Source organism: Triticum aestivum, chromosome 2B (assembly GCF_018294505.1).
Source record: "Triticum aestivum cultivar Chinese Spring chromosome 2B, IWGSC CS RefSeq v2.1, whole genome shotgun sequence".
NCBI classification, from domain to species: Eukaryota; Viridiplantae; Streptophyta; class Magnoliopsida; order Poales; family Poaceae; genus Triticum; species Triticum aestivum.
The window spans coordinates 271,828,806-271,848,516 of record NC_057798.1 but is presented as its reverse complement, the minus strand read 5'-3'; the positions used below and the strand labels follow the sequence as shown (position 1 = coordinate 271,848,516).

The 19,711-nt window shown below is 46.1% G+C and overlaps 1 protein-coding gene across 1 annotated transcript; it reads right to left on the bottom strand.

The window, feature by feature from the left end:
• Nucleotides 1-642: 642 nt before the first annotated feature.
• LOC123044723 (serine/threonine-protein kinase svkA) lies at nucleotides 643-19,335 on the bottom strand. The gene is made up of 20 exons (XM_044467557.1): nucleotides 19,019-19,335; nucleotides 17,888-17,944; nucleotides 17,377-17,404; nucleotides 17,141-17,263; nucleotides 16,869-16,980; nucleotides 15,803-15,840; nucleotides 15,642-15,695; nucleotides 6,945-7,013; nucleotides 6,758-6,874; nucleotides 6,579-6,647; nucleotides 3,097-3,176; nucleotides 2,850-2,981; nucleotides 2,505-2,778; nucleotides 2,332-2,424; nucleotides 2,063-2,227; nucleotides 1,855-1,979; nucleotides 1,648-1,768; nucleotides 1,258-1,382; nucleotides 1,013-1,174; nucleotides 643-922 (listed from the first exon to the last, which is right to left on the bottom strand). Exons 1-20 carry the CDS (start codon nucleotides 19,111-19,113, stop codon nucleotides 883-885), a joined length of 2,079 nt encoding a protein of 692 aa, XP_044323492.1. The 5' UTR covers nucleotides 19,114-19,335; the 3' UTR covers nucleotides 643-882.
• Nucleotides 19,336-19,711: the final 376 nt, after the last annotated feature.

Here is a 19,711-nt window from a genome sequence, read left to right as displayed (position 1 = left end):
CTTTTCCCGAATGTCCTCTTCGTCAGCTCATGTCACCTCCCTCTTCCACCCCGGCATTTTTGCTTGATCCATGAACGTGCTCTTGTGAGGGATTTCCTTCCCTCCCCTTTTTGCCATTTGGGCACCTGGGGTAGTGGGAGGGATTCCATATGCGTAGGAAAATCTTTCCCTAGAGGTTTAGGCCTCATTGATTCAAAGAGTTCCTAAAAGAATTTTGGAGCATTCCAATTCTTAGTTTTTTTTCCTGCGTCAGATTCATTTGTACTAGTTTTCATAGGAAAATTTTCATCCACTCCAACCTCATGTGAAGCATCCAACATATTTCCTGCGCATGCGCACTATCACTATCAAACAGACTATACTAATCCTATAGCATTGAAGATGTCATGCCACTTCATTCCTATGTTTTTCCTATTCCTACATTTTACAAATCCTGTGAATCAAAGAGGCCCCATGCCCTGGATTTTCACTTCCCAACAACCAAATGAGCACTCAGGCTGCAACCCGCGTGGTTTTGCCACTGCACTCGGTAAACCGTAACCGTTGACAGCAACAGATGTACAGGGACAAATCCAGGGACAAATGCATGGTTAGATTTTGTCACCAGTCCCGAAATAAGTCATTCACAAATATTCCCAAGTATAACCAGCAAAATTTGGATATGTTATTTGTGCATCTCAGATGTCATGCATGTATGGCGGTAGCAGTTACATTAGAAAATGGGCAGCAGATATGTTGTTCTAGTAAAACAAAACAAATAGAACAAACAGATGGGGGCAGCACAAGCCGCTGAGAACATCTACCAGAATGGGGTTTCTTCTAAAGTGTTATGTACACTCAAAATTAATTATACACCGAATCAAAACATGGAAGAATCTTCGATCAAACGGAGTTCAGGTCTTGGGAAACTTGGTTCTGCCACCTGCACCAATGATAACAGCTATTACACCTCCCTTTGTTTTGGGTGCATAATATCAAGATGGGCAAAAGAGTGTAATGTCTCTAGACTAACCTGGTAAGAAGGAACCTCGCCAGAGGGCTTACGGTAGGAGCAGCCAATGGTGGCGTACTAGCTTGTTTCTTGTTGCTTCCAGCTTCCGAGGGGGGCTCAGGTTTCTTTGTAAAAATCGATATTGCCGTCTCATTTAGACTTTGCAACGATGAATCCTTCGAGCTGCACATGAGGCACAATAAGCTGAGGAGTGAGGACACAGTACGAAAGTGAGCAAGCACACACGGTGAGAGTCAAGGTCGTACCTCCCTAGCCGATGCAGAATTCTGCCAACCAATACCTCACAGGATCCAGGTATTTCTTGCTCTAGATCCATCAGAGAACTGAGGACTGCATGAACAACAGGTCCTTCATACTTGTCACCAGAAGCCTACAAGAGAAGTTCTAAAGTTGGAAGACACTTCTGGAGGGATGCAAAGACCGATATTGGAATATCACAGTGATGGCACAGCTAAACCATTATTGGGATTTGATCATCTAGCATTCAATTTGGTTCCTATAAAGACCATCAACATTTAATTGAACCCACTCTGGTCTTTACGAGAGTTTAGAGGCACTAATGCAAAATCAAACTAATGCAAAATCAATGTACTCCGATAACAGGGCACGAGGTTAACACGTCGAATATAGTTTACCTCTTTCAGAGAAGGAATTATCAAGGATGAGAGTGCAGGTGAAGCTGCAGAAGCTCGGGGGGCTGATTGCCCATCGGATGGCTGCCGTGATTTGCGACCTTTTTGCGAGTCAACATTCTCACTAGGACAAAGAACATACTTTCGCTAAGGAATGATATAAACAGCACACGTGTAAGTCAAACAACACTTAAACTAAGCTTGAAATACCTTCGAACCTCATGACTGTTTACCCCAGAAAATCTAGGTTCATGTGATTCCTTTTCATGTTTGTTGGTGGCTGGTCTTTCTCGAGCATTTCCCTTTCTGAACCCAGCTTGTAGAGCAGCCTTTGCCTGCATATATTGCTCAAGTGCATTATAAATATGCATCTACCAAGCAAGCGAGCATTTGGCAACAAAACATTCACGTCCACTACCTCCGCAAGGTTGGTAGCACTATCCTCAAGTGAAGCATTTGATGTTTTTTCTTGAGTCCCCAGCCTTGACCTTGAAGATCGTGGCGTTTCTGCTTCTTCAGTTTGATTCCTAACAACTGTCCCACTGATAGACATATCTTCGTACGAGGAGAATCTGCTGGGAGGCTAATGAATATGATGAATCAGATGCTGCTGCTTATCTTAGTATCTTGCTTGCAGGGTAAGGTAGGATCGCAAATATTAAAAACCCAAAACTGATATCAATGTACCTTAGAACTGTGATTAGGACCTGCTGGGTAAACCTGAGATGCTCTTGGAGAGCGTAACACCACAGTTCCAGACCCACTTACAGATTGGTCATTCTGACAAGAAGCCATGGTTAAAATCAGAATTAACCATTAATCAGGAGTTTACAGATTGCACGTGTAGATGGAAATCTCACGTATTCTGTAGAACTTTCCAGCCTCCCATGATCAGTTTGAGCTTCTTTCTTAGACATGTTTGTTGAGAATGATTCTTCAGATCCAGTCCCAGATGTTCTCCATTGGTTTTCTCGTTCAGCTGTACGTTTTACTGTACTTGGATTCTGAGGCATATCAAATCTACCATCCTTGGTGGAGGTTATTTGTGGTGGTCTCAAACCACCTCGAACAGTTCCCGTGCCCTCCGATCTATCAGGAAAATCCCAGCCAGCAGCTTTCCTAACTGTTCCTTGACTATAGTCGACCAAAAATAATCAAGCCCATGAAGACAAAACAAAGCTTATTAACTATTTTGACAAACATACCTGGAGGGAGAGGCTGCATGTCTTGTATTTCTATCAACCTTAATTGTACCTCCATAATCATCTTCTTCAATATGTGTTTGACCATTTTGCGTGGCATCGATGCTACCTTTTACTGTAAATTTTGGCCTCTCTCTGCCAATAACACCAAAAGAGGCACACAAAGACAATGAGATACGATACACTTCAATTATTAGTCAAACATTGTTTCACTAAAAAAAGTGTAGAGAAGAAAAACAACATCACATACCTTATTCTCTCCAGAAGCTTTGGAGTTTTTCTGGCATTTTTTATGAAACGGTGCTTAAGAAGTTCCTTAGCACTAGGCCTCTGTGAGAAAGTAATACACATGAACAGCACTGAGCAAAAACGACACAGACTATAAAATGCACTCTTTCCAGCCTTAGACATGACACTACCTTAGTCTCAAATAAGATGACCCAGGGACTTACACAAAAAAGGAAAATTCTGAAGTTCAGCATAGCAACTACTAAATTGTCAAATACTTCTAGGTAGAATTATGTACTAGATTTACTACAACATAGCAATAAAATATCCCTGAAGGTGTTACCCCTGCTTTTCCATAAAGCAACCTTAAATTTATTTTACTCCCTCTTCTCTAATTAGATTTTCGTTGGGGCGTAACCCTCTCAGCGACGCGCCACATCGGAACCCGGGTGTGGTGTCAAATGGGTAAGGAAGCTAGCCGAGCCTAGGAGGATTCGCTTAGGTAGCTGGAACGTAGGGTCTCTGACAGGGAAGCTTCGGGAGCTAGTTGATGCAGCGGTGAGAAGAAGGGTTGATATCCTTTGCGTCCAAGAAACCAAATGGAAGAGTCAGAAGGCGAAGGAAGTGGAGGATACCGGCTTCAAGCTGTGGTACACGGGGACGGCTCCAAACAGAAATGGCGTAGGCATCTTGATCAACAAGAGCCTCGAGGATGGAGTGGTAGATGTCAAGAGACGTGGGGACCAGATTATCCTGGTCAAGCTCGTAGTTGGGAACTTAGTTCTCAATGTTATCAGCGTGTATGCCCCACAAGTAGGCCACAATGAGAACACCAAGAGGGAGTTTTCGGAAGGCCTGGAGAACATGGTTAGGAGTGTACCGATTGGCGAGAAGCTCTTCATAGGAGATCTCAATGGCCACGTGGGTACATCTAACACAGGTTTTGAAGGGGCGCATGGGGGCTTTGGCTATGGCATCAGGAACCAAGGAGAAGATGTCTTGAGCTTTGCTCTAGCCTACGACATGATCCTAGCTAACACCCTCTTTAAAAAGAGAGAATCACATCTGGTGACTTTTAGTAGTGGCCAACACTCTAGCCAGATTGATTCCATCCTCTCGAGAAGAGAAGATAGGCGTGTGTGCCTAGATTGTAAGGTGATACCTGGAGAGAGTGTTGTCCCTCACCATAAGCTGGTGGTTGCTGACTTTCGCTTTTGGATCCGTGTCCAGCGGGATAAGTGTGCCAGAGTCGCTAGAATGAAGTGGTGGAAGCTCAAGGGGGAGGTAGCTCAGGCGTTCAAGGAGAGGGTCATTAAGGAGGGCCCTTGGGAGGAAGGAGGGGATGCGGACAATGTGTGGATGAAGATGGCGACTTGCATCCTTAAGGTGGCCTCGGAGGAGTTTGGAGTGTCCAAGGGGAGGAGAAGCGAAGCTAAGGATACCTGGTGGTGGAATGATGATGTCCAGAAGACGATTAAGGAGAAGAAAGATTGTTTTAGACGCCTATACCTCGACAGGAGTGCAGACAACATAGAGAAGTACAAGATGGCGAAGAAGGCCGCAAAGCGAGCTGTCAGTGAAGCAAGGGGTCGGGCGTATGAGGGCCTCTACCAACGGCTAGGCACGAAGGAAGGCGAAAGGGACATCTACAAGATGGCCAAGATCCGCGAGAGGAAGATGAGGGATGTTGGCCAAGTCAAATGCATCAAGGATGGAGCATACCAACTCCTAGTGAAGGATGAGGAGATTAAGCATAGATGGCAGGAGTACTTTGACAAGTTGTTCGATGGGGAGAATGAGAGTTCTACCATTGAACTGGATGACTCCTTTGATGAGACTAGCATGCGTTTTGTGCGGTGGATCCAGGAGTCTGAGGTTAAGGAGGCTTTAAGAAGGATGAAAGGAGGCAAGGCGATGGGCCCTGATTGTATCCCCATTGAGGTGTGGAAAGTCCTCGGGGCCATAGCGATAGTATGGCTAACCAAGCTTTTCAATCTCATTTTTCGGGCAAAGAAGATGCCAGAAGAATGGAGACGGAGTATATTAGTTCCAATCTTCAAGACAACTTATGGAGAGATACAGGGAGCAAAAGAAGGACTTGCATATGGTGTTCATTGACTTGGAGAAGGCCTATGATAAGATACCGCGAAATGTCATGTGGTGGGCCTTGGAGAAACACAAAGCCCCAGCAAGGTATATTACCCTCATCAAGGACATGTACGATAATGTTGTGACAAGTGTTCGAACAAGTGATGTCAACACTGATGACTTCCCGATTAAGATAGGACTGCACCAGGGGTCAGCATTGAGCCCTTATCTTTTTGCCTTGGTGATGGACGAGGTCACAAGGGATATACAAGGAGATATCCCATGGTGTATGCTCTTTGCGGATGATGTGGTGCTAGTTGACGATAGTCGGACGGGGTTAAATAGGAAGTTAGAGTTATGGAGACAAACCTTGGAATCGAAACGGTTTAGGCTTAGTAGAACTAAAACCGAGTACATGATGTGCGGTTTCAGTACTACTAGGCGCGAGGAGGAGGTTAGCCTTGATGGGCATGTGATGCCTCGGAAGGACACCTTTCGATATTTGGGGTCAATGCTGCAGAAGGATGGGGGCATTGATGAAGATGTGAACCATCGAATCAAAGCGGATGGATGAAGTGGCGCCAAGCTTCTGGCATTCTCTATGACAAGAGAGTGCCACAAAAGCTAAAAGGCAAGTTCTACAGGACGGCGGTTCGACCCGCAATGTTGTATGGCACTGAGTGTTGGCCGACTAAAAGGCGACATGTTCAACAGTTAGGTGTGGCCGAGATGCGTATGTTGAGATGGATGTGTGGCCACACGAGGAAGGATCGAGTCCGGAATGATGATATACGAGATCGAGTTGGGGTAGCACAAATTGAAGAGAAGCTTGTTCAACATCGTCTGAGGTGGTTTGGGCATATTAAGCACAGGCCTCCAGAAGCTCCAGTGCATAGCGGACGGCTAAAGCGTGCGGATAATGTCAAGAGAGGTCAGGGTAGACCGATTTTGACATGGGAGGAGTCCGTAAAGAGAGATCTCAAGGATTGGAGTATCACCAAAGAACTAGCTCTGGATAGGGGTGCGTGGAAGCTTGCTATCCATGTGCCCGAACCATGAGCCGGTCGCGAGATCTTATGGGTTTCACCTCTAGCCTACCCCAACTTGTTTGGGACTAAAGGCTTTGTTGTTGTTGTTGTTGTATTTAACAATAAAGTTTACATCTAGCAGGACTGGAACCCTTCATGGCATCTTGTAATGTTAGTTGTAGCCTTCTAGCCAGTGGGACTCCCAAATTTGGCCAGTACAGAACTAGTGTCACGACAGACAACGAGAAATTATAAAAAGAAGAGTGACACTGCATATGTTCAAAAGAACAACGCAAGTGAGAACACACGGTAACCTTTTATGAATCTGAAACTTCTATACTGAACAAGTGCAGAGGAAGTGCTTCCTGGTACATAATAAGAATTTTACCTCTGCTGGATTCTTCCTTAAACATAGTGACACAAACTCTTTCATTGGTTTAGAGAAATGCTCATCAAGCTGCATGTTAAAAAATATAATACTTACTTTCTTGCAAAAAATGTAAAACAGATGCTTTGATAAACTGAAATGAAGTACTTGATAATAGTTGTTAAAAGTACTCCAGTGACCTGAGGAGGATTTTCACGAGGTATCATGAAAAGAACTCTCATGGGGTGAATATCTGCCAAGGGGGGTTCACCTTTTGCCATTTCTATAGCAGTTATACCTAAAGACCAGATATCCGCCTGCATTGAGACAAAAGCTTATGTAACAAAGTTCATTATGAAGCAAAAGGTTCGACAAATTGGTAAGCACCTTTTCATTGTACCCATCAGAATTTTGAATAACCTCAGGTGCCATCCAAAAGGGAGTTCCAACGAATGTCTGGGCAAATCAAAGCCATTAGGCATTAGCAACATACTATGGCATATTCTTAGCTGATCTATCTGAAATAAAAAAACAAATTATGTTTCTTGTACACAATTCCAACAAAGGGAAACAACATGTTCACTGTTAAGCTAAAACACTACCACGGGCCCACAACAACTGATAAGAGAAACTCCATTTAGTGCATGCTAGGCTGGTGCAAACATACGTTTGGTTGTGTCACACCTGCACCGCACACAACTGCAGTGTGACTAGTGGTTGGGCCCTTAGGCAGGGTGGTTGTGTGCGTGGCCTAGGCCAGCTGGCATGTGTGCGTGTGCATTTTGCAGATACTTAAGCGTTCTGTGTTGTAACGTGAGAATTATGCATTGAAGTGAGATCTGAATTCTCATCCCTGTTCTCTCTTCTCACCTTCTTCCTCTCCAAGTCTCTCACCCCAACTACCCTTTCTTCCTGCCTACTCCTGGTCGCTCATGATCCAGAGATCAGGGCATGACAAATTGGTATCTAGAGCCACCTGCGTTTTCCCAAAAAAAAAAAATCTTCGGCGTCAGTTGCTTGTTCCTCTCTCTGGATCCGTGACATCCACCGCTAAGGGTGTATATTTTGCTCCGGCGAGATCCACCCAAAGTCCCAAGCGGGGTTGGATCTGGTATGAGTGCCACGACGGCAAACACCAAGCCCTCCGCACAGACCCGTCACGTCCTGTCGGCCATGGAGGAGAGCACCAACTAATTCAAGGCGCTCATCAAAGGCCTGATCACTCGCTTCGACGTGCAGAAAATTAACAGCGACAAGCAGCGCAAGTCGCCTTCAACGATCAGGTATCAGGGGTGTCGCACGAGCTCCGCGCTTCACCAAGCAAATTGATCTTACCCAAGCAGATGTGGATGAGACGCGCAAGACGATGGAGGCGTCGGCATCCCCACATGGCTCGGTTACGGTGCTCATGCTGCCACCACTGCGTTCGCCGTGCACCCCAGAAGCTCAGAACCAGCACCGAGGGCTGACCCGTTCGCCCAGCTTGGAGGCAAGCGGCCCCCTCTGATTCCGCAAACACCAAGAGTGCCGAATCAGGCCGTCATATCGACTCAGACAGCGGCGCACTGGCAGATCCCAGAAGCGCCGCCCCTGACCGCGTCGGACATGACTACTGCTACACCAAGCCTCACAAGCATGAGTTCCCTCAATTCAACGGCAGCGCACCATATCACAGAACTGGGTCACAACGGCAACGCTATACATCAAAGTGCAAGCAGCCCACTAGCTTCATGCATTTCGCCAAACACACAAAGGCATGACATGGGAGGCGTTTTGTGCTGCGATCATCGAGGAGTTTGGATCGGACGAGTTCGAACTCAAGAAGCACAAACTTCTCCAGCTGTGTCAGATCGGCAGTGTCATCGAGTATAGGGCAGCATTCGACGCCCACATGTACCACTTGCTCGCGCTAGACCCGTCGCTCAGTCCCAAATTCTTCATCACCGCACTGCGATGCGCCTTCCAACACCGTCAAGCATCATGCGGGTGTTAATCATTGCGCACATACATGAGGAGCTGGGGCACAACGACCGCGCGCTCGGCCTCTACCTGCAGGCCTGTTAAGCTTCATGCACTAGCCAACGCAACCAAAAGTCCGAACTGATCGAAAGGGCTAGGCAACCCACATATACACTTCAAACCCCCTCTCACGTGTGACGTGGAAAGTCAACGGTGTGGCTCAAAAGGCCTAACATGCACAAAGGGGGGCAGCAGCAATTTTTGGATAAATTGCGAAAGCCATGACTTGAACTCAAGACCTTGAACTCTGATACCATGTTAAGCTTCATGCACTAACGCAACCAAAAGTCCGAACTGATGGAAAGGGCTAGGCAATCCACATATACACTTCAACAGTCCTCCAACACCACCAGCAGTTACCCTTCATCCCGTGCCGGCACCTCGCCTACCGAGTGATGACTATAGCAAGTGAGCGGCAACTACGCGAGTTTCGGCACGCGAACGGATTGTGTTTCAAGTGAGGGGACCGCTACTCCGAGGAGCACCGGTGCAATCACCAAGCACAGCTGCTCACCATCCAGGTGGGCGAGCATGGAGAGCTCCTCTCCGACGAGGCAATTCATGATCTCGCCCTTCTCGACGATCCTGTCGTCGAAGCGACCTCACCAGTGTTGCGTGCTGTCAGCGCATGCTTTGGACGGTTCTGATTCGCCTGCACACGCTCGTGGGCAACCAAGTCATGTTGCTTCTGCTCGATTCGGGCAGTAGGCACAGCTTCGTCAACACGGCCTTTGTCGAGCACGTCGGTGCCGTCACCAAGGCCCAATGGAGGTGCATGCCATTAACGGCAACTGACCTGCTCCCGCATTGTTCCTGAGCTCAAATGGTGGATGCAAGGGCAAACATGCACGACGCCAATGCGCGAGTTGGACCGGCGCGTACGACGGCATTCTTGGCATGGTCTGGTTAGCCCAGTTTACTCCAATGAACTGTCACTGGCAAGACAAGTTCATCTACAAACGGCGAGTCTGTGGCCCTCCAAGGTGTCCGTCCATCGACAACAAGCACATTGTCCGCACTCGAGTCTGGTTAGCCCGGTTTACTCCAATGAACCTCCAAGGTGTCCGTCCATCGACAACAAGCACATTGTCCGCACTCGAGTCTGGTTAGCCCGGTTTACTCCAATGAACTATCACCAGCAAGACAAGTTCGTCTCAGCGAGTCCGTGACCCTCCAAGGTGTCCGTCCATCGACCGCAAGCACATTGTCCGCACCGGAACCCGAGGAGTTCCGCAAACTGCTCGCAGGCAATGATGTATGGCCGCTTGCTATGGTGGATGCGACAGCCACCACGACGGCACAACACATTGACATCACCGCGCCGACCCACGTCCTCATCAACGAATTCGAAGATGTGTTTGCCAAGCCACAGGTAGACTGCCTCCACAACCGCGATAAGACCATGCGGTCACTTTCATGGATGGGGCGACCGGCAAACACCCACCCTTACCGATACTGGCCCTTGCAAAAGGACGAGATCAAATGGCATGTTCGCGAGATGCTACGTTCGGGCATAATCACCCACATTATGAGCCCCTACGCAACCCCTGCGCGGCTGGTCGAGAAGGATACTACATGGAGGTTTGCTTCGACTACCATCGGCTCAACGACGTCACGATCAAAAACAAATTTCTGTTGCCGACCTTCGATGGGTTGTTGGATGAGCTAGCCGACGCTGCCTACTTCTCCAAGCTCAATCTCCGTGCGGGATATAATCAAATCTGCATGAATGAAGCTAATGAGGAGAAGATCGCTTTCAAGACTCACCACCGACACTTCGTGTTTTGGTCATGCCATTCGGATTGCCAAATGCTCCGACAACCTTCCAATGCCTGATGAACTCCATCTTCGCAGACTACATTTGTAAGTTCGTAATCGTCTTCCTTGATGACATTTTGGTTTACAGTGCCACTTCCAGGAGCATGAACTGCACTTGCGCATGGTGCTCGACCTGTTGCACACGCACAAGCTTTACGCCAAGATGTCCAAGTGCTCATTCAAGGGGGATCGCGTTGACTACCTCGGCCATGTCATTTCTCGGGAAGGCGTCGCCACGGACAGTGACAAGACCAAGGCCATGGCGCGCTAACCAACACCAACGAATGCCATGGAGCTCTGTGGATTCCTTGGACTTGCTGGATACTACCATAAGTTTGTGCCATGCTATGGGATCATCGCCAAGCCGCTGACACAAAAACTAACCAAGAAAGGCTTCGCATGGACAGATCAAGCACAGCTCACCTTCAACATGCTCAAGAAGGCGATGGTGACCGCGACGGTTCTCGCTCTGCGACATAGACATTGGTGTCGTCCTCGTCTCACGTCCTCACCTACTTCAGCAAGGCCCTCGGCACTCTTAACCAAAAGCTACCAACCTACAAGAAAAGAGTTTCTCGCCGTCATGATGACCATCGACAAGTGGCAGACCTACCTCCAGCATGGCCCCTTCAAGATCATCATCGAGCACAAAAGTCTGTGTACGCTGGAGGAACAGCATCTGGAGACGGAAGTTCAGCGAAAGGCGATGTCCAAGTTGGTTGGACTTCAATTTCGCTTCCAGTATAAGTGTGGTATCGACAGCGACGTGGCGGACGCCCTGTCCAGCGTCCGCAGTCGGCTCAACGTCGACGTGTTGTCCATGTGCCAACCAGCATGGGTTGAGGTGGCCAATTCATATGAAACCAACAAAGACGCGCAGGACCTATTCTAGCAATTGGAGCTGCAGAGCCCAAACGCCAAGGGGTTCGAGCTCCACCGCGGGCTCATTCGCCATAGGGGGCACTGCTCTAGATCGGCGCCAACACCACACTGCACACCAAACTGATCAGTCTGATGCACGACAGTGCGGTGGGCGGCCACTCCGGCGCAACGGGCGCGTACCACCGTATCAAGAAACTCCTCAAGTGGAATGGTTTGAAGGCCGCCGTCCACAACTATGTGCGACAGTGCACATTCTGTCAACAACTGAAGCACAAGCTCAAGAAACCGGACGGGAAACTGGCGCCTCTTCATGTGCCTACCGCACCATGGCAAGATCTGACGATGGACTTCGTCGAAGGATTGCCAAAGTTAGAGGGCTATGATGCCATCATGGTGGTGGTCGAACGTTTCACCAAATTCGCGCAGTTTATCCCTTTGTGCCACCCCTTCACCGCCACTTAAGTCGCGCGGCATTCTGGGACAACATCATCAAGCTCCACGGTGTCCTGGCATCATTTGTCTCTGACGGCGACAAGGTGTTCACGAGTGCTCTCTTGCGTGAACTCCTCACGGGCACCGGCACCAGGCTCCTCTACTCGATGGCCTATCATCCCCAGACCGATGGCGAGCGGGTCAACCAGTGCATGGAGATGTACCTCCTGTGCACCGTCCACAACACATCTCGACAATGGTGCAGGTGGTTGTTGTCCGCGGAATTCTGGTACATCTATTTGTTCCATTCCGTTGTTCACCATTCAAGACCCTCTATGGAGTGGAAGCAAACCTAGGGAGCATGCACCTCTAGCCCGAGTCACCACCAACCGTGCCAGAGGTCGAGGAGTGGGACTGGGCAGCGCATACAACACGGCTCTGTGCCCAACTAGAACAAGCCCAAAAGCGCTTCAAGTATGCTCATCGCAACCGAACCGAGCGTGCCTTGCGGGTGGGTGAACAAGTTCTCGCAAAGCTTAGCCTCAAGTTTAGAAATCAATGGCAAGCCGGCCATGCGCCAAGCTGATGTACGAATTCTTTGGCCCTTTCACCATCATCGACAAGAGTGGCAACCTTGCTTACAAGTTCGAGCTCCCATCGGACAATTGCGTCCACCCGGTGATTCACGTGTCACAGCTCAAGCCCTTCACACCAAACTACATGTCAGTGTTTGGAGAGCTGCCCCCAGCTGTCGACTTGACGGTCGTCGATGAGGTCCCAACTGCCATTCTCGACAGGTGCATGATGCTACGCTGTCGTGCAGCTCAAGATCCAGTGGGGTAGTCCACCAAACACAATGACCTAGGAGGACTATTGAGGTTCTTCACCGGCGCTGTCCTACGGCAACAATTTGGTCCGAGCAGCACACTGAAGAAGGGGGTCAATCTTAAAGGAGGGGAGAATGTCACACCTGCACTATACACCACTGCAGTGTGACTAGTGGTTGGGCGGCTTGGGCCCCTAGGCGGGGTTGTTGCGTGCATGGCCTAGGCCAACTGGCGTGTGTGTGTGTGTGTGTGCATTTTGCAGATACTTGAGCGTTCTATGTTGTAACGTGAGAATTATGCATTGAAGTGAGATCTGAATTCTCATCCATGTTCTCTCTTCTCACCTTCTTCCTCTCCAAGTCTCACCCCAACTACCCTTTCTTCCTGCCTACACCTGGTCACTCGCGATCCAGAGATCGGGGCATGACAGGTTGCACAAATGGAAAGCATAACTAATGTCCTTTCCATGAACAATCCACACCTTCCCGTTTCTTTTCTTTTTTTGACAACTCGTGTTTCCCTTGCTTCCCTACATTCTACCTCTCTTATCAGCAAAACCCATGTCAACAAGATGCACAATAATAACCAAGGCTGCTTTCTGCATACTGCCCAGATCGGCAGTGAAATCCAATCATCCGCTTTGGCCCTCACCAGATGTTACAAGAGTATGTGCCAACATTCTTCCACTTTAGTTCCAAAATACTCCCACCGTTTCTAATTATAAGATGTTTTAGATATTGCATCCCCATTGAGGTGTGGAAAGGCCTCGGGGACATAGCGATAGTATGGCTAACCAAGCTCAACCTCATTTTTCGGGCAAACAAGATGCCAGAAGAATGGAGACGGAGTATACTAGTACCAATCTTCAAGAACAAAGGGGATGTTCGGAGTTGTATCTAATTACCGTGGAATTAAGCTGATGAGCCATACAATGAAGCTATGGGAGAGAGTCATTGAGCACCGCTTAAGAAGAATGACAAGCGTGACCAAAAATCAGTTTGGTTTCATGCCTGGGAGGTCGACCATGGAAGCCATTTTCTTGGTACGACAACTTATGGAGAGATACAGGGAACAAAAGGACTTGCATATGGTGTTCATTGACTTGGAGAAGGCCTATGATAAGATACCGAGGAATGTCATGTGGTGGGCCTTGGAGAAACACAAAGTCCCAGCAAAGTACATTACCCTCATCACGGACATGTACGATAATGTTGTGACAAGTGTTCGAACAAGTGACGTCGACACTGATGACTTCCCGATTAAGATAGGACTACATCAGGGGTCAGCTTTGAGCCCTTATCTTTTTGCCTCGGTGATGGATGAGGTCACAAGGGATATACAAGGAGATATCCCATGGTGTATGCTCTTTGCAGATGATGTGGTGCTAGTTGACGATAGTCGGACGGGGGTAAATAGGAAGTTAAGAGTTATGGAGACAAACCTTGGAATCGAAAGGGTTTAGGCTTGGTAGAACTAAAACCGAGTACATGATGTGCGGTTTCAATACTACTAGGTGTGAGGAGGAGGTTAGCCTTGGTGGGCAGGTGGTACCTCAGAAGGACACCTTTCGATATTTGGGGTCAATGCTGCAGGAGGATGAGGGTATTGATGAAGATGTGAACCATCGAATCAAGCCGGATGGATGAAGTGGCGCCAAGCTTCTGGCATCCTCTGTGACAACACAGTGCCACAAAAGCTAAAAGGCATGTTCTACAGGACGGTTGTTCGGCCCGCGATGTTGTATGGCGCTGAGTGTTGGCCGACTAAAAGGCGACATGTTCAACAGTTAGGTGTGGCGGAGATGCATATGTTGAGATGGATGTGTGGCCACACGAGGAAGGATAGAGTCCGGAATGATGATATACGAGATAGAGTTGGGGTAGCACCAATTGAAGAGAAGCTTGTCCAACATCGTCTGAGATGGTTTGGGCATATTCAGCGCAGGCCTCCAGAAGCTCCAGTGCATAGCGGACGGCTAAAGCGTGCGGAGAATGTCAAGAGAGGTCGGGGTAGACCGATTTTGACATGGGAGGAGTCTGTTAAGAGAGACCTGAAGGATTGGTGTATCACCAAAGAACTAGCTATGGACAGGGGTGCGTGGAAGCTTGCTATCCATGTGCCAGAGCCATGAGTTGGTCGCGAGATCTTATGGGTTTCACCTCTAGCCTACCCCAACTTGTTTGGGACTAAAGGCTTTGTTGTTGTTGTAATATGGACTACATACGGATTAAAATTAGTGAATATACACACTAAAACGTGTCTAGATGCATACGAATCTAAGGAAATAGAGAATATCTAAAACATCTTATATTTAGGAACAGAGGGAGTAACAAGCAATTACAACTGCAAATGAAAATGAAGAGCAACACAACAAGCAATATAATGGAGTACAGCATACCCTCAGCAAAAAGCAAGGTTTCTTTCCCCAATGAAGTTTGTTTTGGGGTTTGGGAACCATCTACTTAGGCAATTTGCTCCATAACAAACTAGTTTATGAATATGAATACTATTCAACCAAGTCATACAAAATTCAAACTTTTTTTTAAAGGGAAAATGACACATACATAACATTTCTTTACCAAGTTCCACTGAAATTAGCCATTGTTAATTCCTCATGAACAGCCAGCTAGCCTATTTGTATCCAATTTTAGAACCCTGCATAAATTGCCTTCCGCAACTAAAAACGGCCCACAGGCACTCAGTGAAAGACAAGCTACTATGATGTCAACAGAAGTCCATTCAGTACAATGGGGAGAAGCTATATTTTGCGCTAAAAGATATAACATCAAAAAAAGAGAAGAGGTGGCAATTGATATGCAGCATTCACTCAAGCTGGAATGGATTAAAGCTTCTGAATAATTCAGAGCATAGGATATAAAAACACAGCAAAAATTGTCAGCAATAGAAACTGCTAGTTTACACATGTAAAATAACAATTATTTAGGTGAGTGCAACTACAGTAAATACCAAGCAACACTAAATCTAATTCTTTTTCAAAGCTTCCCTTATTAGTATAACCATTATATATACAGCCCAGTCAATTAAAGCTACAGCTGAGAAGAGTCGGTAGGTTCCTGATGCATATGGTTAGAGGTTTAGACGGTACCTTCCTCCTAGACATTGTTTTAGTCAGCTGTGCAGAGACACCGAAGTCTGCAACCTATGGAATATAAATACACTTATTAGATTTAGGAATATATATTGTATGTTATGCAGTAATAACCTTACAAAAAACAGAATCATCTGCATGCTCTACAGAAGTGATACCTTCACATCTCCGCTTTCAGTCAGGAGGATATTTGCCGCTGCAAAACATGACAGGGTGTTGTCTGTTACAATTTGTATTATACTTGGAAGTAAATAACCAGGTATATAAAAATATATGCAATGCACTGAAGAAAACATCCCCGCATTAATAAGTCCTTAATGCTTGCACAATAGCTTGTCCTTATTTAATCTAAAACTGACTGCTAATGCCGAATCCATATTAATTTGCGTCATCCTTTAGCTAACATGCATCACCAAAGTATTGAATCCTTACGAACAACCAACCAAAACCGTCATTTGCTCTCACATTAGCAAAACAAGGGAACGAGAAGGCTTGCATACAAACTTATCGCAAAGGAATCTTTTGTGCCATACATACATATACATGGCTATCTTTTTTTTAGTTGGAATATACATGGCTATCTATAATCCTTAATTCCATGCCTGCCTTTCCTTTCCTTTTCATGCATGTGTAACACTAGCATTTATGTGCAAGATTACATGAGAGAGACGATACAGTTGTAGAAACGTTTCTCCATTGCAGAAAGGCATCTATTTGAAAGGCCGTGTCCCTGCGTGTAACCTTTGATACAGTAAAAAATATGATTGGTTGTTTGCCCATTAGAAACAGGAGAACACGGTGATGCAGGCCAGGTTCAATGTGCTTCAAGGGTAACCGAGTAAGGATCGCAAGAGAATGCTGCAGGGTGATCAGATATTCGATTCCATGGGGTTCTTTGTTGTGTTTAACAGAGTGGTGCTAAGGCTGACTACAGTAGTCATAACAGCCGCAGCAGCCAAGGCAGGAAAGAATAGCAACTAGAAAGAGAGACCTAACACACTAAGCGGCAAGGGGATCAATCTGGACAGACAAATTACCCACGAAGCATCTGAAGCAAACACAGCTTAATGGTAGGATCACTTCCATTTTGCATCCTCAGAAGATTGATGCTGCTTGGGAGTTCTAGGGGTTATCCGATTGGTATTTTCTCAGAAAAGTATTGAATTGTTTGCAAGGCAAATGCAGATAATAAGAAAGAAAGGAATCAAGAGGAGTAATAAAGACCTTTAATGTCACGGTGAATCTTTCCTTCAGAATGCAGATATTCAACTGCATGTAACAAGTCCCTTAGAATGCATGCAATAGATATTTCATCCAGAGGAGGGCCAGCTTGAAGCTACATGTGGAAATAGAAGTCGCAGGAACATCACAATTTGAACCAAGTAGTTTGCGCTGAGTATGAACTGGGATATTCATCAAATACACTTGTATCTACTATCTACATGGTGTCAAGTATTGTGTTGTGTCCATCAAGATATAGAATATACAGAACATACTAGGTCTGCAACAGAACCACCAGCCATGTACTCCATTACTATCCACAGTTTGGTTTGATGAAGATAAGAGCCATAATAGTCAGTTATATATGGGCACCGGCATTGTGACAAAACAGATATCTCCTGCAACATGAAACAAATCCTTTTAGAAAAGCTTTTTCTGTCTTAATTGCACAGTAAGTTGATACGCCATGATAACCTAAGACTCAGCATAGCGCATAAGGTGCAAGTAAAACCTTTTGGATATCTTCGATATCATCCTCGCTGCATAGAATAGGTTAAAAGTACATTAGAAGTTAGATAAAATCCTCGAATTCAGTTACCAATATGAAATAAGGTTATCTTCGGTTTACATTTTCCTAGAGTACATAAACAAACATGTTTTCATGATAAAAAAAAAGTTGTTTTACAAAAAAAATGATGTGATGACATGATATAGTTATACGCTAGGTTTAGAACACTAATCAGAGGAAATGTAATGCAACCAGGCTGAACTCACTGCAACAAGGATGCAAATTTTTATGTTTCCCATTTAAATGCATTGTGTAGAATAAAGGTTGTGAAATATATTAGTATTAGTACACTACCTCTTTTTCACATCCCAAAGTAAATGGAACCATGGTTTAAATAGCAGCAAATAATGCAATTAACAACAGGTGCACTTACATTTTATAGTGTAAACCTATTAAATATAATATGCTGCTTTAGATACAGAGAGTCAAAGTGAAATTTAGGCTAGAGACTCACGCTTCTTCCAGATCAATGACTTTTATTGCAACCTCCTTGCTGAGTTCCTTGTCAAACCTATGAATGAACACAGGTAAATATTCGATAAGCATTAAATGTATCATCCCAACAAAACAGAAGAAAAGGATAAGAAATACAAGTCATGGGCTACATATGGCCCAGAAAATATCCAATAGCTTACAAAGTGGATCCAGAAATTAGTGCATATATATCTCATCCTCTATGTAAATACCATGCTGACCTCTGTGTATAATTTGTGGAAGGCATGACACAGGTACACAACAAAATAACAATTAAACATACTGGCACTAGACAGCATAGCAAATTCTTTTGAAAAGCGAATAACAACTTATCATTCAAGTTATTTCATCCTCTGTTGAGATAACATGCTGGCATCTATGTACTAATCATTTCAGGACAATACATGTAAATTTGACATCTACTGAAAATAAACATAATGTGTTTGAAAACAACACTTGTGAACCGTCGGTTCGTACTTGGTTGAGCAATCATAAATTAATTAGCTTAATGATCAGGAGCATAGTGAAAATAACAATAGCATCGCATAAAATTTGGTTTATTTCATTGCTTGCACTACAGTAGTCGAATAGAGGACAAATCCAGCTTTATAAAATTTTGCAGGAACTGGCAATGATACTCATAATAGGGACAAATTCTCACACAGAGTGAAGCCCTGCTATCTAAAACCAAATCAGCACAAATTTGTGGCCTATCTCTAATAGCCTGATAGGCACTAAATTGACCGAATTAGCACTGCTTGTTTCCATAAATCCCTTACCCTGCATTAAAATATAACCCTATCGACGTAGGTCCTGATCAAGCCACCAATGCCACCTTACTAACAGGAATAAATCAGTGAAAAACGCCACGAGCAGCACTAGATTGGCTACTTGAGTGCCTCAATCATGCCGCCTAATGTCCCAATTCGCCATGAGACGTACCCTGTTGACACTCTAATCCCCAATGCTGCTCGATCAAAAGCGAAACGAAAGGCTATACTAGCCGCCACCGAGGAACATCAGCTAAAATCCGCGAACAAGGGAGGAAGAAGAGGATTAAATAAACTTTATTCGCCACGATGGAGGGGGGAGGGCAGGTCAACGAACGAACCCTCTGTAGACGTCGCCGAAGGAGCCACGGCCGATGAGGTCGCGGTTGCTGAAACGCGCCTCTGTGGCGGCCGCCATCGACGCCGAGTCCGACATCGTCCCTGAGATCTCGCTTCCGCCGCGGCTAGGGTTTTGGAGGGAGGAGGAGACGACCGGATTCGTCCTCCTTTTCCTCCTTCGTGGCTATGGTCAGGATTCGGGGGCGTGCTCGCGTCGCGCTACTCCCTCGTCGGCGGCTGGCTGCTTCCGGCTTGGCCCATTTTTACATGTCGCGAGATTTGGTGCAGGTGTTTGGTTTGTTCATCTGGGCGAGTTGGAGTGGCCAAGGTGGTGGGGCCGCGTGGAAGAGCTGGATGGTGGGGCAGCGGTGTCAGTCTGTCAGAGGCGGGAAGGGGACTGGATGGTGGGGATGTCCGCTAGCGTGTGTTTGGTTAGGGGAAAATATCAGGTGTTTCAAAAAATTCTGAAAAAATTTGTGGATGTTCACAACACATATGTCTACAAGGCCTAAAAAAATCAGATTCAAATTCGGAATACCTATTGAGAAAAAATAACAAATCTAGAATGAATTTATGGATGCTCACAAAACATATGTCTACTAGCCCGAAAAAATAAGATCCAAATTACCTATTGAGAAAAAAAATGATAAATCTAGAATGAACAGTGTCAAAAGAAGACATGAACAGTGTCAGAA

Bases quoted from the DNA above. Each gene is read 5' to 3' on its own strand.
- LOC123044723 (XM_044467557.1), bottom strand. From the start codon at position 19,113: ATGTCGGACTCGGCGTCGATGGCGGCCGCCACAGAGGCGCGTTTCAGC. The intron at 7,014-15,641 runs GTACCGTCTAAA...TGATTTGCCCAG, and splicing joins AAACAATGTCTAGGAGGAAG to ACATTCGTTGGAACTCCCTT. The intron at 3,177-6,578 runs GTAAAATTCTTA...ACTTTCTCACAG, and splicing joins TAAGGAAGAATCCAGCAGAG to AGGCCTAGTGCTAAGGAACT.